This window comes from Aspergillus puulaauensis, chromosome 3 (assembly GCF_016861865.1).
Source record: "Aspergillus puulaauensis MK2 DNA, chromosome 3, nearly complete sequence".
Lineage (NCBI taxonomy): Eukaryota > Fungi > Ascomycota > Eurotiomycetes > Eurotiales > Aspergillaceae > Aspergillus > Aspergillus puulaauensis.
Window position 1 is genome coordinate 217,645 of NC_054859.1, and position 20,666 is coordinate 238,310.

At 50.6% G+C, this 20,666-nt stretch overlaps 9 protein-coding genes across 9 annotated transcripts; 5 read left to right on the forward strand and 4 right to left on the reverse strand.

The window, feature by feature from the left end:
- Window positions 1–15: 15 nt before the first annotated feature.
- SAT4_3 (serine/threonine-protein kinase HAL4/sat4) lies at window positions 16–1,303 on the forward strand (the record flags this gene model as incomplete). Its single annotated transcript, XM_041701142.1, has 2 exons — window positions 16–1,119; window positions 1,175–1,303. The coding sequence occupies 2 exons, from the start codon at window positions 16–18 to the stop codon at window positions 1,301–1,303; spliced, it is 1,233 nt and encodes a 410-aa protein (XP_041554057.1).
- A 1,182-nt stretch (window positions 1,304–2,485) lies between these two features.
- Window positions 2,486–4,249, forward strand: MAL12_1 (alpha-glucosidase; the record flags this gene model as incomplete). The annotated part of the gene is made up of 1 exon (XM_041701143.1): window positions 2,486–4,249. The coding sequence occupies one exon, from the start codon at window positions 2,486–2,488 to the stop codon at window positions 4,247–4,249; it is 1,764 nt and encodes a 587-aa protein (XP_041554058.1).
- A 237-nt stretch (window positions 4,250–4,486) lies between these two features.
- APUU_30090A (uncharacterized protein) lies at window positions 4,487–5,656 on the reverse strand (the record flags this gene model as incomplete). Its single annotated transcript, XM_041701144.1, has 2 exons — window positions 4,487–5,473; window positions 5,519–5,656. 2 exons carry the CDS (start codon window positions 5,654–5,656, stop codon window positions 4,487–4,489), a joined length of 1,125 nt encoding a protein of 374 aa, XP_041554059.1.
- Window positions 5,657–5,994: 338 nt separating this feature from the next.
- On the forward strand, window positions 5,995–6,984 carry APUU_30091S (putative glycosyl transferase; the record flags this gene model as incomplete). Its single annotated transcript, XM_041701145.1, has 1 exon — window positions 5,995–6,984. The coding sequence occupies one exon, from the start codon at window positions 5,995–5,997 to the stop codon at window positions 6,982–6,984; it is 990 nt and encodes a 329-aa protein (XP_041554060.1).
- Window positions 6,985–7,297: 313 nt separating this feature from the next.
- On the reverse strand, window positions 7,298–9,360 carry APUU_30092A (Zn(II)2Cys6 transcription factor; the record flags this gene model as incomplete). Its single annotated transcript, XM_041701146.1, has 4 exons — window positions 7,298–8,314; window positions 8,361–9,111; window positions 9,161–9,264; window positions 9,319–9,360. 4 exons carry the CDS (start codon window positions 9,358–9,360, stop codon window positions 7,298–7,300), a joined length of 1,914 nt encoding a protein of 637 aa, XP_041554061.1.
- An 876-nt stretch (window positions 9,361–10,236) lies between these two features.
- APUU_30093S (uncharacterized protein) lies at window positions 10,237–11,680 on the forward strand (the record flags this gene model as incomplete). The annotated part of the gene is made up of 2 exons (XM_041701147.1): window positions 10,237–11,170; window positions 11,214–11,680. The coding sequence occupies 2 exons, from the start codon at window positions 10,237–10,239 to the stop codon at window positions 11,678–11,680; spliced, it is 1,401 nt and encodes a 466-aa protein (XP_041554062.1).
- Window positions 11,681–11,699: 19 nt separating this feature from the next.
- On the forward strand, window positions 11,700–13,696 carry APUU_30094S (uncharacterized protein; the record flags this gene model as incomplete). The annotated part of the gene is made up of 4 exons (XM_041701148.1): window positions 11,700–12,725; window positions 12,772–12,873; window positions 12,921–13,034; window positions 13,079–13,696. 4 exons carry the CDS (start codon window positions 11,700–11,702, stop codon window positions 13,694–13,696), a joined length of 1,860 nt encoding a protein of 619 aa, XP_041554063.1.
- Window positions 13,697–14,159: 463 nt separating this feature from the next.
- APUU_30095A (aldo/keto reductase family protein) lies at window positions 14,160–15,347 on the reverse strand (the record flags this gene model as incomplete). Its single annotated transcript, XM_041701149.1, has 3 exons — window positions 14,160–15,056; window positions 15,113–15,195; window positions 15,254–15,347. 3 exons carry the CDS (start codon window positions 15,345–15,347, stop codon window positions 14,160–14,162), a joined length of 1,074 nt encoding a protein of 357 aa, XP_041554064.1.
- Window positions 15,348–16,662: 1,315 nt separating this feature from the next.
- Window positions 16,663–18,626, reverse strand: APUU_30096A (fungal specific transcription factor domain-containing protein; the record flags this gene model as incomplete). The annotated part of the gene is made up of 4 exons (XM_041701150.1): window positions 16,663–17,273; window positions 17,329–17,530; window positions 17,652–17,923; window positions 17,987–18,626. 4 exons carry the CDS (start codon window positions 18,624–18,626, stop codon window positions 16,663–16,665), a joined length of 1,725 nt encoding a protein of 574 aa, XP_041554065.1.
- Between the last annotated feature and the right edge of the window lie 2,040 nt (window positions 18,627–20,666).

A 20,666-nucleotide genomic window follows, 5' to 3' on the forward strand; every position in this document is an offset into this window, starting at 1 on the left:
TCATCCTCATAAGGAATGCCTATACCGTTCATCCCGCATCTCAGACATGCAGATGCAAACATCCCTGGGCGTAGCAGAGTCACCCATGAGGAACAGAGCCTCACCAGAACTGGCCACGGGCTAACCAGCGAACGAATCCGCCAGCTTTCAATACGGAGCATCACCTCCAACCCGCAGACCATGAATCAGCACCACTCTCACATCATCGGTGGCCAAAGACAGTCAACCGGTATCTGGGGCAGGATCGCCTCCTCATGTAGGAGGATAAGCAACACGCCGAAGCCATCGCCGCTAGAAGAGTGGGAACACTGGGCAGCCACGAACCTCGCAGACCCGTCAATCAACACCAACACAATGCGCACAATAACGCAAAAGTACGGCGCAATTCGCCGTGTCACCGGAGTCGGCGCACACGCAGTAATCCTCCAGATGCACAAGGAACAGTCCTGCCCGCCACTCGACTGTTTTTACGCCATGAAGCTCTTCTGGCAAAGCCCACGCCAGACCAAGCGCGAGCACGAGAAGCGCGTGCTGGCCGAGTTCGCCATCCTCTCGCAGCTGCACCACAAGAACATCATAACGACATTCGAGCTCCTGCCGTTGAACACCACGGCCCCTCTCTACGCCTGCTGCATGGAATACTGCGCCGGCGGCGACCTACACTCGCTGATCGTCGCCTCGGGCAGTCTCCGCGCCGCCGAAGCCGACTGTCTATTCAAGCAGCTCATCCGCGGCCTTGTCTATCTCCACGAAGAGGGCATCGCACACCGGGACCTAAAGCCCGAGAACCTGCTGCTCACGCATCGCGGCTGCCTCAAGATCTGCGACTTTGGCACCGCCGAGCGCTTCCGTTTCAAGGGAGAGGAGCACGTCCGCTTCTCAACTGAGCGGTGCGGTTCGGCACCCTATATCTCGCCGGAACAGCATCTCGAGCAGCATCTTGAGCAAGGATTTGATCTGAGAGCCGCCGACGTCTGGGCCGCGGCTGTCATCTACATTGCCATGCGCAGCGGACGGAATGCGTGGAAGGAGGCTACGAGCTGGGACGAGCGCTTTGAGGAGTTTGCTTGGCGGCGCGATATAGGGAAGAGGAGTAGCGTCGTGGAGGGTCTGTGTCAGGTTTGTGGTTTCCTCCTTCTCTCTTGGGTGGTGCCAGCTGATTCATTGCACACAGTACGAGAGCCGCGGTATTCTGTACGGCGTGCTGAGTATCGATCCGCAGGACCGGCCTGGAGCACTGGAGGTCCTTACTTCAACGTGGCTCGAGAGTGTTTATTGCTGTGTCCCGCAGCCTCGGGAGTGAGTTATTGTTAGTGCAGGGGGGCTATAAGTAAAGATCCTGTTAGTGAAGGGGGAATCAATCAGCATGTCTAAGCTACTTCCCAGTCTGTATCGCTCTATTCATCTATGGCCGCAGTCCACTTTATATCATTATATCTGTTGTATTGAGTCCTTCCACGACCTTAGAAACTGATCCCTCAGCTACAGACATCAATGCATTTCCTAAATATATTATCGCAGACCATGTCTCTCTATTCCGGATGGAAATGCGGCAGTTGTGACTGGTATCCAGTTTTATGGCTGCCAGTCTCCTCACTGTTTGACCTTCGGCCGCTGGATGCGGTAATGAGACGAGATATAAGAATGACCTTCGATAGGACCTGCATTCCATTTTGCTAAATAGACCTCGGGGTTACAAAGGAAAGAAAACTGGGAGCATTTTAACTGATGCCCGGTTGAGCTGTTATACCAAATGGTCACGCATCATGCATAGAGATTCGATACCGAGTCCCTTCTCCCGCACAGTCCAGTGCATATAAAATGGGACCCATCGCCACCATAATTTGAACTTATACATATCCCCGTCCGTAATCACCTCCTGCTGGACGGCTCCATCGGCTTCCCCGTCTAATTACCTCGTGCCGGATGGTCCCGTCGGCTTCTCCGTCCGTAACCACCGTAACCACCATAGGTTCATCGGCTTCCCCGAATCTAACGGTGTTATCTCAATCGAAGCACCGCGCTATCAGCATACTCCAACCCAATGACGTCCCGGGAAAGAAAAGATAACCCCCTGCTACATATGGGTGGACCAACCACATTTATTTCTGCGGTGAAATACGTAATAAAGTGGGGGCATATTCCATAGCATAATGCGGAGAGAATTGGCCTGGAGAGCTGATACCCCATACATCGGTGGATACTCCGACATGGCTCCGGACAGCTACGATATTGGGGAATTTCCTCGACAATCCAAAGTTTATGGGATCGGCTATATTCCCGCGTGAGGAAAGCATGCTGGCCTTGTCCAATCGCATGTGGTTGATTTGTCGATTGTTTCTTGTTTCACAGATCTATACTCCAGCGCGACTACTCCGAATTTCGGCCCCAAGCAAGGCGATGTAACGTGAGCTTAGGGCTAGTTATATAAAGATTGATCTGGAACGACTTTCACCCACGGAAATCATTTGTGCCTAGGGTGAAAATGTTTCTTCAGAAGATCCTGCTAGTCCTGAGTGCAACCCTCGCTGCAGCCTGGGAACCACAGCCCTCCGCATGGTGGAAGGAGGGCGTGGTGTACCAGGTTTATCCATCGAGTTTCAAGGAGAGTCGGACCGAAAATGCAATCGGATGGGGCGACATCAAAGGCATTACCGACAATCTCGACCACATCCAGTCGCTCGGGGCGGACATTGTGTGGCTTTCGCCTTTCTACGAGAGTCCGATGAAGGACATGGGCTACGACATTAGCGACTATGACTCGGTGGCCAAGCTATTTGGCGGCAGCCTCGAGGATATCAAGACATTTATTGCGGAAGTTCACAAACGCGGAATGCGATGTCTTTTCGATCTCGTCATCAACCACACCAGCGACAAGCACAAGTGGTTTAAGGAGTCCGCGAGCTCGAAAACAAACCCCAAGCGCGACTGGTACCTCTGGAAGCAGCCCCAGTATAAGAACGGATCCATGCACCCTCCGAACAACTGGCAAGGCCAAAACAACGGCAGCGCATGGAAGTACGACGCACACACCGGGGAGTACTATCTCAACATATTCAACTACTACCAACCCGACTTGAACTGGGACAATCCCGAGACGCGACAGGCCATCTTCAAAGATGCCTTGCAGTACTGGCTGGATCTGGGCATTGATGGGTTCCGCATGGATGTCTTCGCTCGCTACAGCAAGCCGGCCGGATTGCCTGATGTGCCTGCCAACGACAGCGACTTCCACGATGCGTCAGAACTCTACACCAACGGGCCACATGAACACGAGTACCTCCGACAAATGAACCGCGAAGTCCTCTCCCAATATGACGCCTTCACTGTCGGCGAGTACCGCCCAGAAACCAACATGAGCCTCGTCCAAGACTATGTCGGCGCATCGCGCCACGAAGTGAACACCATCTTCCTTATGAATATGTGCGACATCGGCCGCGAAGGATTTGTGTACACCGGATGGAACCTCACGGGGTGGCGTGATGCAATTGACTTCACGCAACGCGTAGGCAGTCCCCTGACAGGAGACGGCTGGAACTCGATATATCTCGAGAACCACGACACGCCGCGCTCAATCACGCGATTCGCAAATGACAAGCCCGAATACCGCGTCCAGAGCGGCAAGGCGCTCTCCGTACTCCTGTCGACGCTCTCCGGTACCCTATTCCTCTACCAGGGTCAGGAAATCGGCATGATCAACGTGCCCGACACATGGAAGCTCTCTGACTTCCAAGACCGCGCCGGGATAGACAATTACAACAATGCCACGCAGCACGGAGTCAGTCCCAGTGAGGCCCTCGCGACCCTTCAACTGCTGGGCCGCGACAACGCGCGCACCCCCTTCAACTGGGATGCCAGTGGCCGCGGGTTCTCGACCAGCAACAGTACCTGGATTCGCCGAGCGAACCTCGAAATCAACCTCGCAGACCAAAAGCACGACCCGAACAGCGTATACAGCTTCTGGGTGAAGATGCTGCGTCTGCGCAATGAGCACAAGAGCTCGTTCGTGTATGGGGACTTCGAGTTCATTGACTGGGAGGATGAGAACTTCCTTGTATACCAGAAGACATCCAATTCTGAAGAGGTCGTCGTGTTTATTAACCTGTCCACTGAAGCGGGCAAGCCGCCATTGGCCATCCCAGATAATGCTGAGTTGCTTGTGTATACCCACGATGACCATTCGGGGGCTGATTTTGAGCCGTTTGAGGCCAGGGTGTATAAGCAGGCAGCTTCTGGCTCTACACCATGATCTACCAGTTAGGATAGTTAGAATATTGATTCCTTTGATGCGATGAGATTCAAACTCAAGCGCTTCTGCGCGAAAGGCTGAACAAAGATGCGAATATTTGAGCAGGAGAATGATATTGTGGAGAGCGGTTGCCACCTCCTCTCGATAGGACCACTGTATGATGGCCAATGGTCAACAGCAGGGAAAGACAGACGATTGACCAACTTAGGTCTCGGGTCTGAATGGTTGCTGACATGTTCATGCATTTACATCATAAAAGTCGTTTTGCCTCCTCAGTCGTAGTCTCCCCTCTTTCCACTCTTGGAACGTGCGCGTCCGCTCCTCCATCGACGCATATCCATTAAATAAATTCTCCGGGTCTGTCAACTTGATTCTAGCCAGCATGTGGCTAAGGCCGAACACCGTAATCGGGATCTCATCGATCATCACCTGTATAAAGCCGATCCGCTCATAAAATATCCCAGCAACCCAATCATCATTATATCCCAACCGGAGCAATGAAGAGAGCTCGGAAGATATATACGAAGCAAGCCACTCTGGCCTGATCACAGGAACGTCTCCGGCGTGCGATGTATAGTATGCCTTCGACCGCCATTCCTCGAACCCAAGTTCCGGTTCTGAAAGCCATTGGCCTTGCCATATAGGCGGGGTTTGACAATTCAACCGGAGCGTCTCGATCACAATCCCCCTATCCTCAAACACCCTCCCAAGGGCCCCTCTTGCTCTGTGGTTCTTAAGCCGCGTTTCTTTATCAGCGACCCTTTCATTCTCCCCAACAATCACGGAAGATTGGATCCGGGATAGCAGTTCCTCTTTTCCCAGTCCCTCCGTTCGAAAGTGCTGCTGAAACTCAGGAGTCGCAGCCAGGCGTGTCAAATTCTCCAGTGAAGGAAAGGACGGGCCGCGCTTTAGAATTCGCTCTAGCAGACTATAGAGCATGCTGGCAAAAGGGGGCGGATTGTCGTTCGTTTGAGAGTCAGTGTCTCTAAACGCGTTATAGTGTCGAGCCGCAGAAGTCGCAGAGCCAAAAACCCGGAGATTGACTGTCAGCCCATCAATGCGGTCCGACAGAATCGGGACAGCGAGCCAGGTCGGCCACAGGTAGCGGCCCTGGACGATTCCGACATCAAGAACGTACGACACTCGACACCGAGAGAGGATTGCCTTTGTTTCAGCGGCAATTTGGTGGTTGACCAGCAGCAGTGCCCGAGCTGCTGGGATTGTCTATTCGGGTTCCTTCAGGTACCAGACGCGCTCGCAGAAGAGCACGCTATACTTGGTGTCGTGTAAGTGGACGCGATTCGATGGGTACAATAACCCGTCTGTAAGCTGGGAAGGGGAGTAGAGCACGAGCTCGATGATTTGGTCGCGGAGTTCGCGGGGGATTTGCAGGAGCCTAGAAGGCATTGTCGATGTGAGCTTCAAGGACAACCTAAAGAGCAGTGCAACCCTTTACCATGGGTAGATATCGGGATGCGGGACTAATCAATGAAGATAGCATGTGCACATAATGTCTCGACGGTTGTCATAGGTTCTGAACTTCTGCCTGCTGAATGTCGCGGAACGTGGGCAACTATATACTGTCATTGGCCACGCACCATGTGCGCTATTTGGGTAATCATCGCCTTAGCTCTGCACTAGGGTCAGTTCGTCCTCAGCTAGGCAAGGAGGAGGAGATACTAATACGCGTCATAAGGCTGCCTTCGCGCTGTTCAGTAGCAGAACTCAGGGCTACTGTCCACAATATGCCTCGTTATCCTCTGAAGTCGGCCATCATCCTGGCGATTGCTGTAACATGCGTTCTTATTACCCTACTTTACTTCCACCTAATAGAAAGCATTCGAGGCTTATTCTCATCAGAAACGAAAGTCGAAACGTATAACTTCCAGGAGACCGCAGAGGAGGCGGCATGCTTCAATGATGGCAGCGACGTGTCTAACCCAATCCCCAATGTCGTCCACTTCATATGGGGAATCCAGAACCCCGAAATAAATTTCATCACCTACCTCGCGATCCGGTCGGCGCTGGTCTCCCTCCAGCCCGACACGCTGAAGATTCACTACGAAGAGCTCAACATCGACAATATCTGGTTCCAGAAGCTGCGGGATAACGTTACGCTCGTCCACCACGATATGACTCTCGAATACCCGAAACAGATGCAAGAGAAATGGCAAGTCAGCCATCTTGCTGATGTGCTGCGCCTAGACATTCTCTGGCAAGAAGGCGGGATCTACCTAGACACGGATGTCATTGCTCTCCAGTCCTTCGATACTCTTCGACACAATGAGAGAGGTGTTCTCCTTGGCCACGAGGGTGGGGATCGCCACGGCCTCTGCAACGCCGTCATCGTCGCACGTCAAGATGCGTCATTTATTCACCGGTGGATAGAGAGCTATCGCGACTTCTCTGCCGCGCAATGGAATTACCACTCTGTCGTCCTTCCGAAGCAAATGGCGTTAGACTTCCCAGACCAGGTCTGCCCGCTAGCTCCAACGGTCTTCTTCTGGCCAACATGGACAATCCGTCATGTCGAGTTCATGCATGGGCCAGTCACCGCAGACGAGGCTAAGAAAGTGGAGGATCGGCTGAATGTATACGACGGCGGATTGCACCGCGATCAGCTGGCCTATCACGCGTGGAATCAGGTAGCTCGAAAGTATCTGGAACAGCTCACGCCAGATATTGTGAGGGATAAGGATACTCGCTTCAATATCATGATCAGGAGATTCCTCTAGGCGTGCCTGAGGATTCTGTTTGCGGAGAGTTCGAACGGGGTTTGCTTCCTCCAGCCTTACATAGTGTTGGCCTTTTGAAATTTAGACTAGTAGAAATCTTATAGTTAAGGATTCTATTCTTTGGCTGTCTACCGGGCTGTCTTTCAGGTCTCGCTAGCCTGGGAAAGAGCACGTTAGACACTAGCTAACGACAGTAGTTTGTTAGACTTGTTCTATAGGAACTTAGCTATCTTTTCGATATAAAGGCCGCGTATTTCAGGGAGGTGGTCATAAAAGGCGTCCAGTATCACCGGAGTAATACTTGGTAATGTCGCTACGGATGATGTATAATATCCAGATCATGCTCTCTCTCTCCCTTCTTCGCCTTCCACGCCGCACTATGCCCCAGCTGCACAAGCTGCATCACAAACTCGCAAATCTCCTGAATATGCCCAATCTCCTCAGCGCACAACTTCTCCGTCGGGATCTTGCGCGTGATATTCCCAATCTCCGACAAAATCAACAGGTCGCTATCCGCCGGCTGTCCGAGCGGGTGAATCAGGATGTTAATAAACAGCGGCATCGCAGCCATAGGCCCATAATGCGAGACTACCCAGACCGAATCCTCCTTCCAGAAGTCAACAACTGTATCTAGGAAGCGGAAGATGGACCGGCTGGCTTCGATGGAGAGGTCGGCGCTCGAGTGTACGACGCTGTGGAGGTCGTCTGGGAGATTGCGCTCTACATCGCCGCATTTGCGCACGAGGGTGTGGATGTTTATCATGGTGGAGAGGTAGTCGAGCTGCAGGTTTATGAGGCGCGTGCGGTCTTCGGGGCTCATGCTTGATGGGAGAGAGAGGGAGTAGTCTGCGGGTGGAATGGAGAGTCTGGGACGGTAGGGCGGATCGGTGGATATTCTCCATTCCTCGAGTTCGTCGTCGAGCTGGCGGACATGGGCGAGGAGCTCGCCTTCGGTGTACTTGAATGCGCGTGGCGAGCAGAGGAGTCGGCTGGCGTTTTCTTTGATCTTCGCGAGGTTTGTGTCTCGCGGTTGATTGTACCAAGTTGCCTGGGGGCTGTATTCGTCCGGGTGACTTACGTCGCAGTAATCCGAGGTTAGGAGTGGTGTGTTGTCGGTGCGCAGGGAGGCGTCCTTGTCGAAGCTGTAGCATAGCCAGAAGAGCCGTCGGATATGGAGCCTGGATTGTTCGTCGAAGGTGGGAATGTGCTGGGGGACAATAACGAGCCCGGACAGGAGGATGTGGCCGCCGAGGTCGCATACCATGCGACAGGCGTTGGTGAAGGCTATCGAGGCTTCTCGGCATTTTCCTTTCATTTTCTGATATGCCCACTGCTAACGTGAGTTACAACACTAATAGCAGATTTAAAAAGCATACCAGTAGAAGGGTGGCCTGTAGGCTGTCCAAATTCACCGCACCATTGACGACGGTCAAAAGACGCTTTGACTCATGAATACAGTCTGCTTCCGGAAAAGAGTCGAACTGCTGAGATTCTTCGGTGCGTGCGACCAGGGCGAGCATGGCCCAAAGACACGCCTGTGCTGATGACCGAGTCCCCAGGTCGGACTTCACGTCATATGCTTTGAAAATGGTCCCCTCAAAGAGCGCCCTATCCAGGATAGGAAATACAATCGAAGTCTTTGACCTTAAGAAAGCACCAAAGAGATACCGGCAAGCAGGCTCAGGAGGAAGCTGTCTCTCTCGCTCCGACACAGGCCAAGGGGCAAGACATGGTACAGTTCCAGTAGGATTCCCAAAGATGTCAAAGTTCTCCAGAAATGACCGCTGCCCTGTCCCTTCATATATCCACTGACGGCCACGGGACGAAAATATCCCCACGCCCTTGAAATACCAGTTATTCCCGAGCTGACATCTCGACAGCCTGTAGGCAGGTGCAGGCGTTTCGGATGCGAGATTCGCCCGAACAGTCCGGATTTCCTCGCCGACCTGCTGCCCTGGATCTGTGGGAGTAAATGTTGTATAATAGGGAATCTGTCTTGACGTCTCAGGGAATGTCCTTTCCCACGTCGAGGCGCCAACAGGGGTATTCACAGACGAGGCAGACCGAATAGCCTCTTCAAGCTGCTCGACCCGCTGGGACAATTCCTGCACAATATCGGTTGTTGTCCTATACTCCTGTCAAATCTTGACTCCGTGAACAAAACCAGAGATTATACCTCTTGTTTGGGTCTTTGTGGATGACCCTGTCAAAGGTGCAAGTTAGACCCTGACTCTTGCACCAATCGCAAGTGCCTCCCGGGGATCTGATCAAGCATTGGATCTGATAAGATAAATGTTACTAAAGACCGAGCCCTGATGAAAAATAAAAGCGTACCTTTCGCTTGTAGCAGACGTCGCAGGCGCGACGAGGAGGCATTTCACTTATCAGATTGACACCATCGGAAGACGGAAACACAAAGGAGAAAAGCGGGAAGTGGAGCAGACGGAGAGCCGGAGTCCGATTACTAATTAATACCGTAACTTACCAGTACTGGACCTGGTACTCAGTGGTGTCCAGTGAAAGTCAAAGATCGACCATTTTATAGAGATAACTATAAGAGCAAGTGAGAAGCCAACAAACCAGGACAAATCACCACCAACGAGCTGGGCATCTTTATGCAATCACTAGGCCTGAATCCATCCGAGTCCGGACTCCAGGACTTGTGACGCCGACAGAAGCGGCTGTATTGAATTCTCTGGTATTTCGTGTTCTCGTATTCTCGTATTCCACGGTCTGTAGCTTGAGGAAGAACAGCTGGCTATGTAAAAATTGAGAATGATTGATTGATGTATCGAATTGAGCCTGGAACAGCATAATCAGAATAATAACAAGAATATCCATAATAATCAGATAATCAACAAGGGTGGAGCCGCCCTCTTTGAGTCGTTTCCGCCTCCGATTATTCACGCCCCCATCTGGGCCTCGCTGGTCAAATCAAAACAGAATGAAGTAAATAAACCCTTTCCGACTCCGATTATCTAAGATCTATGCCGTCTTATCAGATTCCAGCCTGCCCAATGATTCGCTGAGACGCATCCAGCAGCTGCGCCTCAGGGTTGGCATTCATCGATCCAGAGCTCTCGACAGGAGACCTGATTTTACTCGATGCGATTTTTCTTACATCAAAGGGGGCGTGGACCTTGCATGCCTCCGCAGTCCACAGCCGAAACATGCTGTTATTATATCTTGACCCCCCAGATCTGACGATAATGATCTCGCCCCAACCGCCAGCTAGCTAGCGAGCCCATCAGCATGGCCAACAACCTGCTCGACCCGAATCTGCTGCTGAGCCCACGCCAGCGGTCAGCGAGCGAATCAGACACGGTCGTCTCCGCCGAACCCTCGGTCTGCACCGGCGAGACCACCGCCGCGCCGAGTCTCGTCGTGCCCGACCCGAAACAAGCCCTCGAGCCAGACCCTGGCACCGAAGCCGACTTCGTAGTCGCCGATAATCCGTTCGACTACAGCCCCGGCCAGCTGAACAAGCTGCTGAATCCGAAGTCGCTCGATGCGTTTAGGGCGTTAGGTGGGCTTGAGGGGCTTACCCGCGGCCTGCACGTTGATATCAATGCAGGTCTTAGCGTGGATGAGGTAGGGCAGGCGTCTGCCGCCAGGATTCGAGTATATGGGCAAAATCAACTCCCACCGAAGAAGCCAAAGTCGATCTGGAGGCTGATGTGGATTACCATGCACGAGGCGGTCCTGGTCATGTTGTTGGTGGCGGGTGTGATATCCCTTGCGCTTGGTCTGTACGAGACGTTCGGTGTGCATAAGGAGGCTGGCAGTCCGACGTCTGTGGACTGGGTGGAGGGCGTTGCTATTCTGGCAGCTGTCGTTATTGTTGTCGTCGTCGCGTCGCATAATGACTGGCAAAAGGAAAAGGCGTTCGTCAAGCTGAATACGAAAAAGGACGATAGGGAGGTCAAGGTGTTCCGGTCTGGGAAGTCGATGCTGATCAACGTCAGCGATGTCGTTGTAGGAGATGTTGTCTACCTTGAGCCTGGTGACCTTGTACCTGTCGATGGCATCCTCATTAATGGCCATAATGTCAAGTGCGATGAATCATCTGCCACCGGTGAGTCGGATGCGTTGAGGAAGACCGCCGGGCCACACGTTTTTGACATGGAGGCGAAGAGCACAAAGGAGCCTGATCCTTTCATCATCTCCAGCTCGAGGGTTATTGAAGGTGAGGCATCTACTCCCAGTAAAGAACAAGAGCTAATTTGCAGGCATGGGAACCTTCCTTTGCACGTCGGTCGGTGTTCACTGCAGCTTCGGCAAGATCATGATGTCCATCCGGACAGATATCGAGTCGACGCCTCTACAGAAGAAACTGGAAGGTTTAGCCGTGGCCATTGCAAAGCTCGGTGGAGGTGCATCAGCGCTCATGTTCTTCATCCTCCTGTTCCGCTTCTGCGCCAATCTCCCTGAAGACCACAGACCTGCAGAGGAGAAGGCCTCTACATTCGTCGACCTCCTAGTCGTCGCCATTTCTCTTATTGCCGTTGCAGTGCCAGAAGGACTCCCTCTAGCTGTAACCCTTGCACTCGCCTTCGCCACAACCCGCCTTCTCAAGGAGAACAACCTGGTCAGGGTTCTTAGGGCTTGTGAAACGATGGGAAACGCCACATGCATCTGCTCGGACAAGACAGGAACCTTGGTGCGTACCACGGAAACTAAGACCGGGCTCCGCTAATTGATAGACCACGAACAAAATGACCGTTGTTACCGGCTGCTTTGGCGCTTCCAGTTTCACATCCGACGTTTCTTCATGGGGGTCGAGCTTGTCCGAAGACATGAAGAAGCTCATCGTCCAATCCGTCACCATCAACTCAACTGCATTTGAAGGAGATCAGGACGGCGCTCTAACTTTCATAGGCGCGAAGACGGAGACTGCACTGCTTCAGCTCGCCAAAGACCATCTGGGTATGCAATCCCTGGCGGAAACGCGGGCCAACGAAGACACGGTCCTTATCGAACCGTTTGACTCGATCAAGAAATACATGGTCGCCGTCATCAAAGTCCCGTCGGGCTATAGACTGCTCATCAAGGGTGCGTCGGAAATCGTCCTCGAGTTCTGCACGACGCATATGAATGTACCGACTGGTGATATCGAGCCCCTGGACCGCAAAGCCACTGAAGACGCCATCGCCGCGTTCGCAGGAAAGTCTCTCCGCACGATTGGAATTGTGTACAAGGATTTCCAGGAGATTCCTGATCTCGAGAGCTTGAATGATCTCACACTCCTCGGTGTCGTCGGTATCCAAGATCCAGTGCGCCCTGGAGTTCCCGCAGCTGTCAAGAATGCTCTTCGTGCTGGCGTGAGGACGCGGATGGTGACTGGGGATAATATCTTAACTGCCCGAGCCATCGCCACAGAGTGCGGTATCTTCACCGATGGAATCGCCATGGAAGGGCCTGAGTTCCGCCGATTATCTGAAGAAGAGCTGGACAGGACTATCCCACGCCTGCAAGTCCTAGCCCGCTCATCCCCCGAAGATAAACGCATCTTGGTCACACGTCTTAAAGCCCTCGGCGAAACTGTAGCTGTTACTGGTGACGGTACTAATGATGCCCCGGCACTTAAGGCTGCAGATGTTGGTTTTTCTATGGGTGTCTCTGGTACAGAAGTGGCAAAGGAGGCGTCCGAAATCATCCTTATGGACGATAACTTCACCTCGATCGTCACTGCGCTGAAATGGGGACGGGCTGTCAACGATGCTGTGCAGAAGTTCCTGCAGGTATGTAAACATCTCCAGAGGCTATCGCCAGGCTAACATGTAGCAGTTCCAAATTACCGTCAACATCACTGCGGTCTTGCTCGCCTTCATCACATCCATGTACAATGAAGACATGGAGCCCGTGCTCAAGGCCGTCCAACTGCTCTGGGTATGAAAATACGGCTCTATTTTCATCCACTGCTAATCCTTGAATAGATAAACCTTATCATGGACACCATGGCCGCCCTAGCCCTAGCCACAGACCCTCCCACAGACGCCATCCTCGACAGACCCCCACAGCCAAAGTCAGCACCGCTGATTACCATGAACGTAAGTCACCACCATCCAATACCTTACCACAGCTAATCAATCAGATGTGGAAAATGATAATCGGCCAATCCATCTTCCAACTGGCGGTAATCCTCGTCTTGTACTTTGCCGGCGGAGCCATCCTAAACTACGACGTCAGCATCGCCAGCGGAAAACTCCAACTCGACACTATAATCTTCAACATCTTCGTGTGGATGCAGATCTTCAACGAGCTGAACTGCCGACGCCTCGATAACAAACTAAACGTCTTTGTCGGCGTGCACAGGAACTGGTTCTTCATCGCCATCAACGCCATCATGATCGGGCTGCAGATTGCGATTGTCTTTGTCGGTGATACGGTGTTTGATATTGACCCCGATGGCCTGGATGGCCCGCAGTGGGCTATTTCGATCCTGGTCGCGGCGTTTAGTCTCCCCTGGGGTGTTGTTGTGCGGTTTTTCCCTGATGAGTGGTTTTCCTGGTGTGTTTATCTTGTAGCGCCGCCGTTTGTCGTTTGCTATCGGTATATGGCGAAGGGGTTCCGCTGGTTTGGCGGGCTGTTTAAGAGATCTGGAAAGGAACTTATAGTGGAGGGAGATAATTCAGGTCAAGATACAGCTAAAGATGAAAAGATGGCTGCAGCGCCGCCGATCTTTGTTGGTATGCAAACAGAGAAGGTATAATCAGGCGCAATAGTTAACTTTACTGCAGGCCGTCTGCCCTTGCAGCCATTTATACATCATACGTGTAATAATCACTATACCAATGCAATTGAAAATTGATGAAGTGTTTTCTATTAATGTTTCAATCCCACCAGTTGTGTGAATTGTCACCATTCACTTGCGCCTCCTAACTTCCAGGTTTACAACTAGGCCTTTGACAGACATCACTATATTCTCATTTAGAGACAATTCCCAGATGCCTCTCAGATGATCAAACGTAGGCACAATGTCTCCTGTTTAGGGTGGCATGTTACAGCACTAATTGTACCAGCTTACATCCCAGGTCACAACACCAACCTATATTGAGACGTGTGTGGACTCAAAATCAGTCTTTCCATGATAAGGTCCATCTGTCATATTGATATAAAGGAAAAGCTGCGTCCAGGATATTTTGCGAGTGTAAATCTGTGCGTTTCTAATTCCACTAATCATGAAACTTCAAGCCAGGGAATAGCAAATTGAGGTCAATGCATTTTCCATAGTTGCCCTCCAAGCTCAGGGAATCCAGTTTTTGCATGTCATTCTCCGGTAGTCTTTGTACAAACAGATTGCTGGAAATTCTGTGCTTCGATTGGCTTTTCGCGAGCGGAATTGTGTGTCGTTGGACTGCCCAGCTCTGTAAAACCTGACCCACATCCATATTGTTGCGATGGGCAACTTCTCTGACTTTTCCTTCCTGCAGTAACAAGACGCCATTCGGCTGGAAGGGCTCACCAAGGACCTGACCTCTTTCAAGCCTAAACCGCTTTGGAGCGAATGGGCTGTAAATAGACGGCACGATACTTTCTCTGTGTAGGAAGCTAATCAATTTGGTATTCGGATACCAAGGATGTGCTTCAATCTGGTTGCATGAGATTGGCACATTGTTGTGGGTAGCATAGGGTAATATCTCTTCAATATGCTCTTGTTCAAAATTGGACACTCCAATTGCACGACACTTGCCGCTCTTGACCAATTTTTTCATAGCCTGCCACGTTGGCACGAAGCTGCCGTCAGCACCATTCAGTTTTGCAACCGATTTGGGGCAATGCAGGATATCCGGTATATAATTTCCGTCTGCGTCTGTGGCTGCCTTTTGGTCATCGGGGGTTGCGCCTAGGAAGTTTACCGCTTGTGACAGATCACCCTGCGGCTTCAGAGCACCGGGGAAATGAGCAAGGAACAGGTCCACGTAGTCGAGCCCCATCCTTTCAAGAACCTGTTCGAGGCAGACTTGCACATTTTCAGGTGCGGCGAAATGTGGCCAAAACTTGGTTGTGACGAATATTTCCTTCCTGGGAACACCTGACATTCGGATGCCTTTTCCGACTTCGGAATCCACCTGCAGACCCAAATTAGCAAGATAGGACGATAGGTCATGACCGCATGTATTCAGACCCCGTACTCCCAAGCGCAATCCAAGTGCCGGTAGCCGGCCTTGAGAGCGTCAGCAACTGCCTGGCTACACCAAGTTGGGTCGTCTGGCGAAACTTTAGCACCGTTCACAGTTACCCGAAACAGAGATAGGCTTAGGCACACCTGCCGCCCAGGTGCCGAATCCGACTGACGGCACCTGAATGATCTTCCCGCCGGCTACCCGCATGGGGAACGTTCGTGGAAGATCCATGGGCATGTTTTGCTTGGGCATTCGGACTATCCAGGCCGTGGAAGAATCGGGGAGTGGGAGGTTTCAACGGTCCTGTCTTCGTAGGGGCCCCAAGCCGAAGGGGTTTGGAACTCGATACAACGTCCTAGGTTCGGTCCTGTGACTATGATGTGTGGTCGGCTCATAAAAGACTTGTATATTAAAGTTCTAAGAAGGCTGCTTCTTATATAAACTAATCTTACCTGTTAGTCAAACGTGTCCGTGATTATATATTCTTTCTTGAATAGTAGTTAGATAATGATCTAAAGCCTTTTTACTAACTATATCCTAAGGTAAAAGAACAAGATCATCATTCCTAAACAGATAATATTAACCCATGTATCATTTTGAATTAGAGCCCCTAACAGGCACGCGTAGGCTAATTTTACCTAGGTAAGTTAGTAATACCAGTCAAGCCCCCCCATGATAGCAAGCTCACCTGGATCACTTGCAGCTTTATAAAACAAAGGACTGCTGTAGCTTTTGCAGAACTTTCGCGATACCGAGCGACCTGAACTGCCCTGCCTTGTGAATGTTATAATTGGGCCATGAACGGTCACGGTATTGACTATTGACAGGGGCAATGACCAAAAAAGGCATACCAACAACAGATGTGAAAGACATCGATATCATTATTGAAATATTCCCTCAGGAATGCCTATTCCACCTACTGTATCTGGAGCCGCTATGGCACTGGCACTTATCGCAGTGACTGTAGACCACTACATAGGGCTCACGCCCACTGCTAACATGCGAGACAGCTCGACGGAGGCAATGGCGGGAAAAGGACATTGAAATAGTAAGAAGATTCAAGATAAAAGCACACAATTACGGTCGGCTGATATAGTCTCAATCCTTGGCGCTTGAATTCATGCTGAAGCTCAATATAAGTACCAAAGAATGGTGGAATCTGTGGCATCTGTGAATACATAAAACGCTTGAGGCTAATCGAGATCTGGACCCACCTGAGACTTGGCTGCCTAATTGAGACTCGTGCGTGGGTCTCGAGCACTCAAATGTTTGAATAGATGAGTAGTAATATACAATGTTCAGTGCTGGTACTATTCTACAGTCCTCTCTCGAATATTCTTATACCTAGCCTTGCACATCTCAACAGCCCCCAGACCTCGCTTTATTTAACCCAAACCGGCTGACTTCTTTAGGCATGAAATCCCAGTTTTCTTTACCAAGAACTGGTCTCGAGAGCCACCTTAAATGAAAAATGATATCCCTCATTTCTATGCACAGATATTCTCCAAGTTTCATGCTAATTCAGCGTTAATTGGTAAAAATACAGGCCTACTCATAACAGAATATTCAACTCCAACCCACACTCCGACATGATATCCCACCACTTACTAGAAGACCCTTGCGAGCTCCAAACCTTCCGAAGGATATTAATCAAAGATAAAGGCGTCTTAAAGTGATGCGCAAAGTTCATCTTCTGCAAACTGCTCTCGATCGTAGACTGATTCTCCTGATTATTCGCATTTAGCCCGATCATGAAAACCGGCCAAAGAACGCACTGCATCCAAGTAAGTCTCTGGATGGCCGGGATTGCAGCTGCAACACATTGACTGAGTCTAGAGTTACTTGGCGACAGGGAACATATATCGGTGTATATGTAACAGAGCAGGCCCTGTCTCCAAATTTCGCCCACGTCAAGGACTGATTTTGCGTACGGTTCCATTGCGGATGAGGCTTTTGGCTGCCACATTCGGACTGAGATGATCAAGTCTGTTATTTCGGGTAGCATTTGCTGCATTGTTTGGATTGGGTCTGCTTGTATGGGGATCTGTCCGACCTTTTGAGCAAATTCTGTTGCGGTGCGCATAAGGACGAGCATGGAGTAGTCTGGTAAATTCCCGAACCATTGCTCTTGTTCCGTAGAAAGCTCTACCTCTGACTCGTGGTCTAACATTATCGTTAGCAAATGGTGTAGATTATTGTGGCATATGAGATCGCATACTGTCATTTAAAAGGGGAGGGTCGGTAAGGGGCATCACGGGCAAGCCTGGGGCCCAGAGAGTTCGACCAATGACCGCCATCCAGGTATAGTGTAGTCGAAGAAACTTTCCTTTGGCTCCTAGGCTGCCGTGGTTGCTATCAAAAAGAAGCTTCCGGGCGTCTTCCAGCTTCACGCTCCATGTGCCTATTCCGGACCCGATAACCTAAGATAGGACAGCGAGTTAGGACATGGACTAGATTATAAGTAAGGAACCGAAGAGCAAATGCAGTAGAACTGCCCGTGTTGGGTGTTTTATAGGTCAAATAATACTGGCGCAGTCATACCTCAGCTGCGATAGACAGGAGCACAGTGGCAGCCATCATATAATTCGCATCAGCGCAATTAGAGCTTTTCCGCAAAGAATTCTTCAACGCCGAACGATAGGGCTCCATAGCCCAAGGAGGGAATTGACCCAGCGAGACCAAGTGATTCGCTGAGGCGACAAGGATTGCATTGCGCAACGCAGATGAGCGACCGGCCAGTGGGACATAGACAGCCGTATAAGGATTTCGCTTGGAGTCAAATGGGTAAAAGGACGGAGCAAGAATATCAATAACTGAGTGAACGAACACAGGTCTCATTAGCAGGTTCACTTTTTTTCAATGGCCAAAAAACTCACAATGCTTGAGGAGATATTGTTCGAAAGCGTCGGAGTCGCTCGGTCGTGTTGCGTTTAAAGCTCGGTCTATCTCGGTGGCAATCAGGTTGTCGTAATTTTGAGTGTCATAATTTGCACCAACCCCCGAAGGATTTCCTGTCGTCGTCGGACTTTTAGGCGCAGATAGCATGTTATCGTGAGTGACTGCGGGTATTGCACCCCCAGTGCTAGGAGCCTGCACGGGGCTTTTTGGGTTCTCTAGCCAAGAGAGTGAATCCAGCATCCCAACATCCAAATGGTTGTCCAGGTCATTTTCGAGACCAGTTTGCAGGTTCTGCCAGGGAGGCTGAAAGTTGTCTCTTTCCGATGACGGCGAGGGCACGGGGAAATTACAGAGTAAGCTGGGGGCCCCTGGGGATATGCCTCCCTGTACTCCGCCATCCCCGGCGATGTTTAGGAAGTCCCACGTCGGGTTCTCCGTCAATATGTCTCTATTCGGGACACTCTGCTCTTTTTCAGACACTTGGACGCACCGACGGGGCGGCAGTGCCATATCCTGTGCGGTTTGCGGTGCAGTTGAAGATACCGGAGCTGGGTTTGTTTTGGACCTTTTTGCTTTGTGAGTGCCCTGAGGAGCACCAACTGGGGCTCCTCGAACCATCTTGCATATCATCTGCCCTTGAAAGCCATCGGAGATGCTAAAATCGGTCAAGCGCAGGGCATAGCCACCGCATGTAACTCCCCTGTTTCGGCAGTTTAAACAGGTTGGTTTTGTTTCGTCGCATTTCTGCCTTCTTTCGCGGCAGGTCGAGCAGCCTGTGGCAGAGTAATGAGTACCTTGACATCAGATGCGATCTGAGTAATTGTAGTGATGAACATTCTAACTTACCTTTTCGAGACCGCGTGCCAGACATTTTGCTGTTGAACTGTTGAATGAACGGAATGGCTTGAAGGTGAACAAATACGAAGAGCCGAAGCGACCAAACGAGACACAGAAATATTGAGCTTGAACCTCCAAATTGCGGGGGTGGAGATAGACAGCAAGATTACCAACCCCGCTCGGATTGGCTTTCGGATTTCCACGGTTGAAGCGATAAACAGCAGCCGGTGGCTTCTGTGTGTTGTTGCCGAATGTCTTCCATTGTGTGTCCTGACAGGAAGTCATCCCCGTGCCTTTTGCTCTATCTAGAGTGGGTCACGAACCAAGGAACTCTACGGTATACAGAATCATGATAAGAAGATAACGTGATGGCACCTGCTTTGCTCCTTTGCAGTGTTGTAGAAACAAATTAAATGCCAGAACTTGGTTCGGGGGACCGATGTCATAAATTGTTTGGGTCGGGACATGCTTTTGTTTGTCACCAGAAGACCCGACCATATTGAGAGAGCTTGCACTGATGACGGCGAGTCCTGTAGGTCGACTTTCCAGGGTTTCAAGGCTGTACCGGTATGCGATGTTCAACCAGACCCACAATGCCCAGATGACAATTTGGAGCGAGTGGGTCTATGGATCAAATCCGGCATTGTTATCCTAATCTATACCGTTTCGGCTAAGCTTGAAGACAAATTGATTTGTGAGCAGGATAATTGGTCCTATCGAAGGAGCAATCCATCACTGATAATAGCAAGGTAGCTTTCAGCCATCGGGAAAGCGATAGCGATTCTCCCATCATTGTTTCCTAAGATTTGGATTGATTGCTTCAGAGATGTCACGAGGCAAACAAACGGCAAACCCTAACTTACTGTGTCGGGTCAGTCTGACCTATTTTACTCTCGACGCATTAGTGTAAAGCTGAACCACAGTGGCTAGGCGCTACACCCCATTCCATTGTCTCTGACGGCTCCAACGGGCAAATAATCCGATCCCATGTGGACTAACCCTTCCTCATTGAGTATTCACTGGGAAGAATGTCAGATATCGGGCTTCGCTCTAATATAACATGGCATAGGTATTAGATTCTCATTTCATTCCATCAAACTGCATCATTATACGAGGTCGATTACAGGAGAAAGGAACAGAAAAAAAAAAAAGAATATCGTCAACCCCCCGTTGCTGTCAACTGGTCTGTCGACTATACCTGTATAAACCATAGTGACCCCAGATGTCACCAAGAGCAAACTAACAACATACAATGTTGTAGTTATGCTCTCAAGAGGGCTCAAATGGAATCATCGGCCGCAGCTCCGTGGTCAGCACGAGTGGTCGAAACACAGCCTCCGTGCCTTCAAAACAGGCAGCAAACCCAGCGAGAAACTCGTCATCGCCATATCACTCACCCTTCTTGTTACGCTCCCATTTGTCCCATCTGCATTGGCAAGCAAAAGAATCCATCAAGCGCAAGATTCAACAGCCCGCAATGACTTTGCGGGTACGTTTTCTCGCATCAATACCTCTGATCTTAGACCTGTGTGTGCATTTCTCTGGACCTCTTGGCGTGTTTATTTTGATCCCAACTGCTGTAATATAGAAAGAAATTGAAGATATTTATAACCTTCCTACTGCAACTGGGACATTGAATGTGCAATACTTACTTGCTGTCATTCTCCATCTACCAATAGTTATGGCTGCTAATATTTAAAACAGATATTCTCAGACCAGTATCGGAATCATGGCCATACTCTTAGCATTTCTTGCTTTATTGAAGGGCATTTGCAAGAGACTGAGACCGAGATTGAAAAATTTAGGCGGAATTAGTCAACG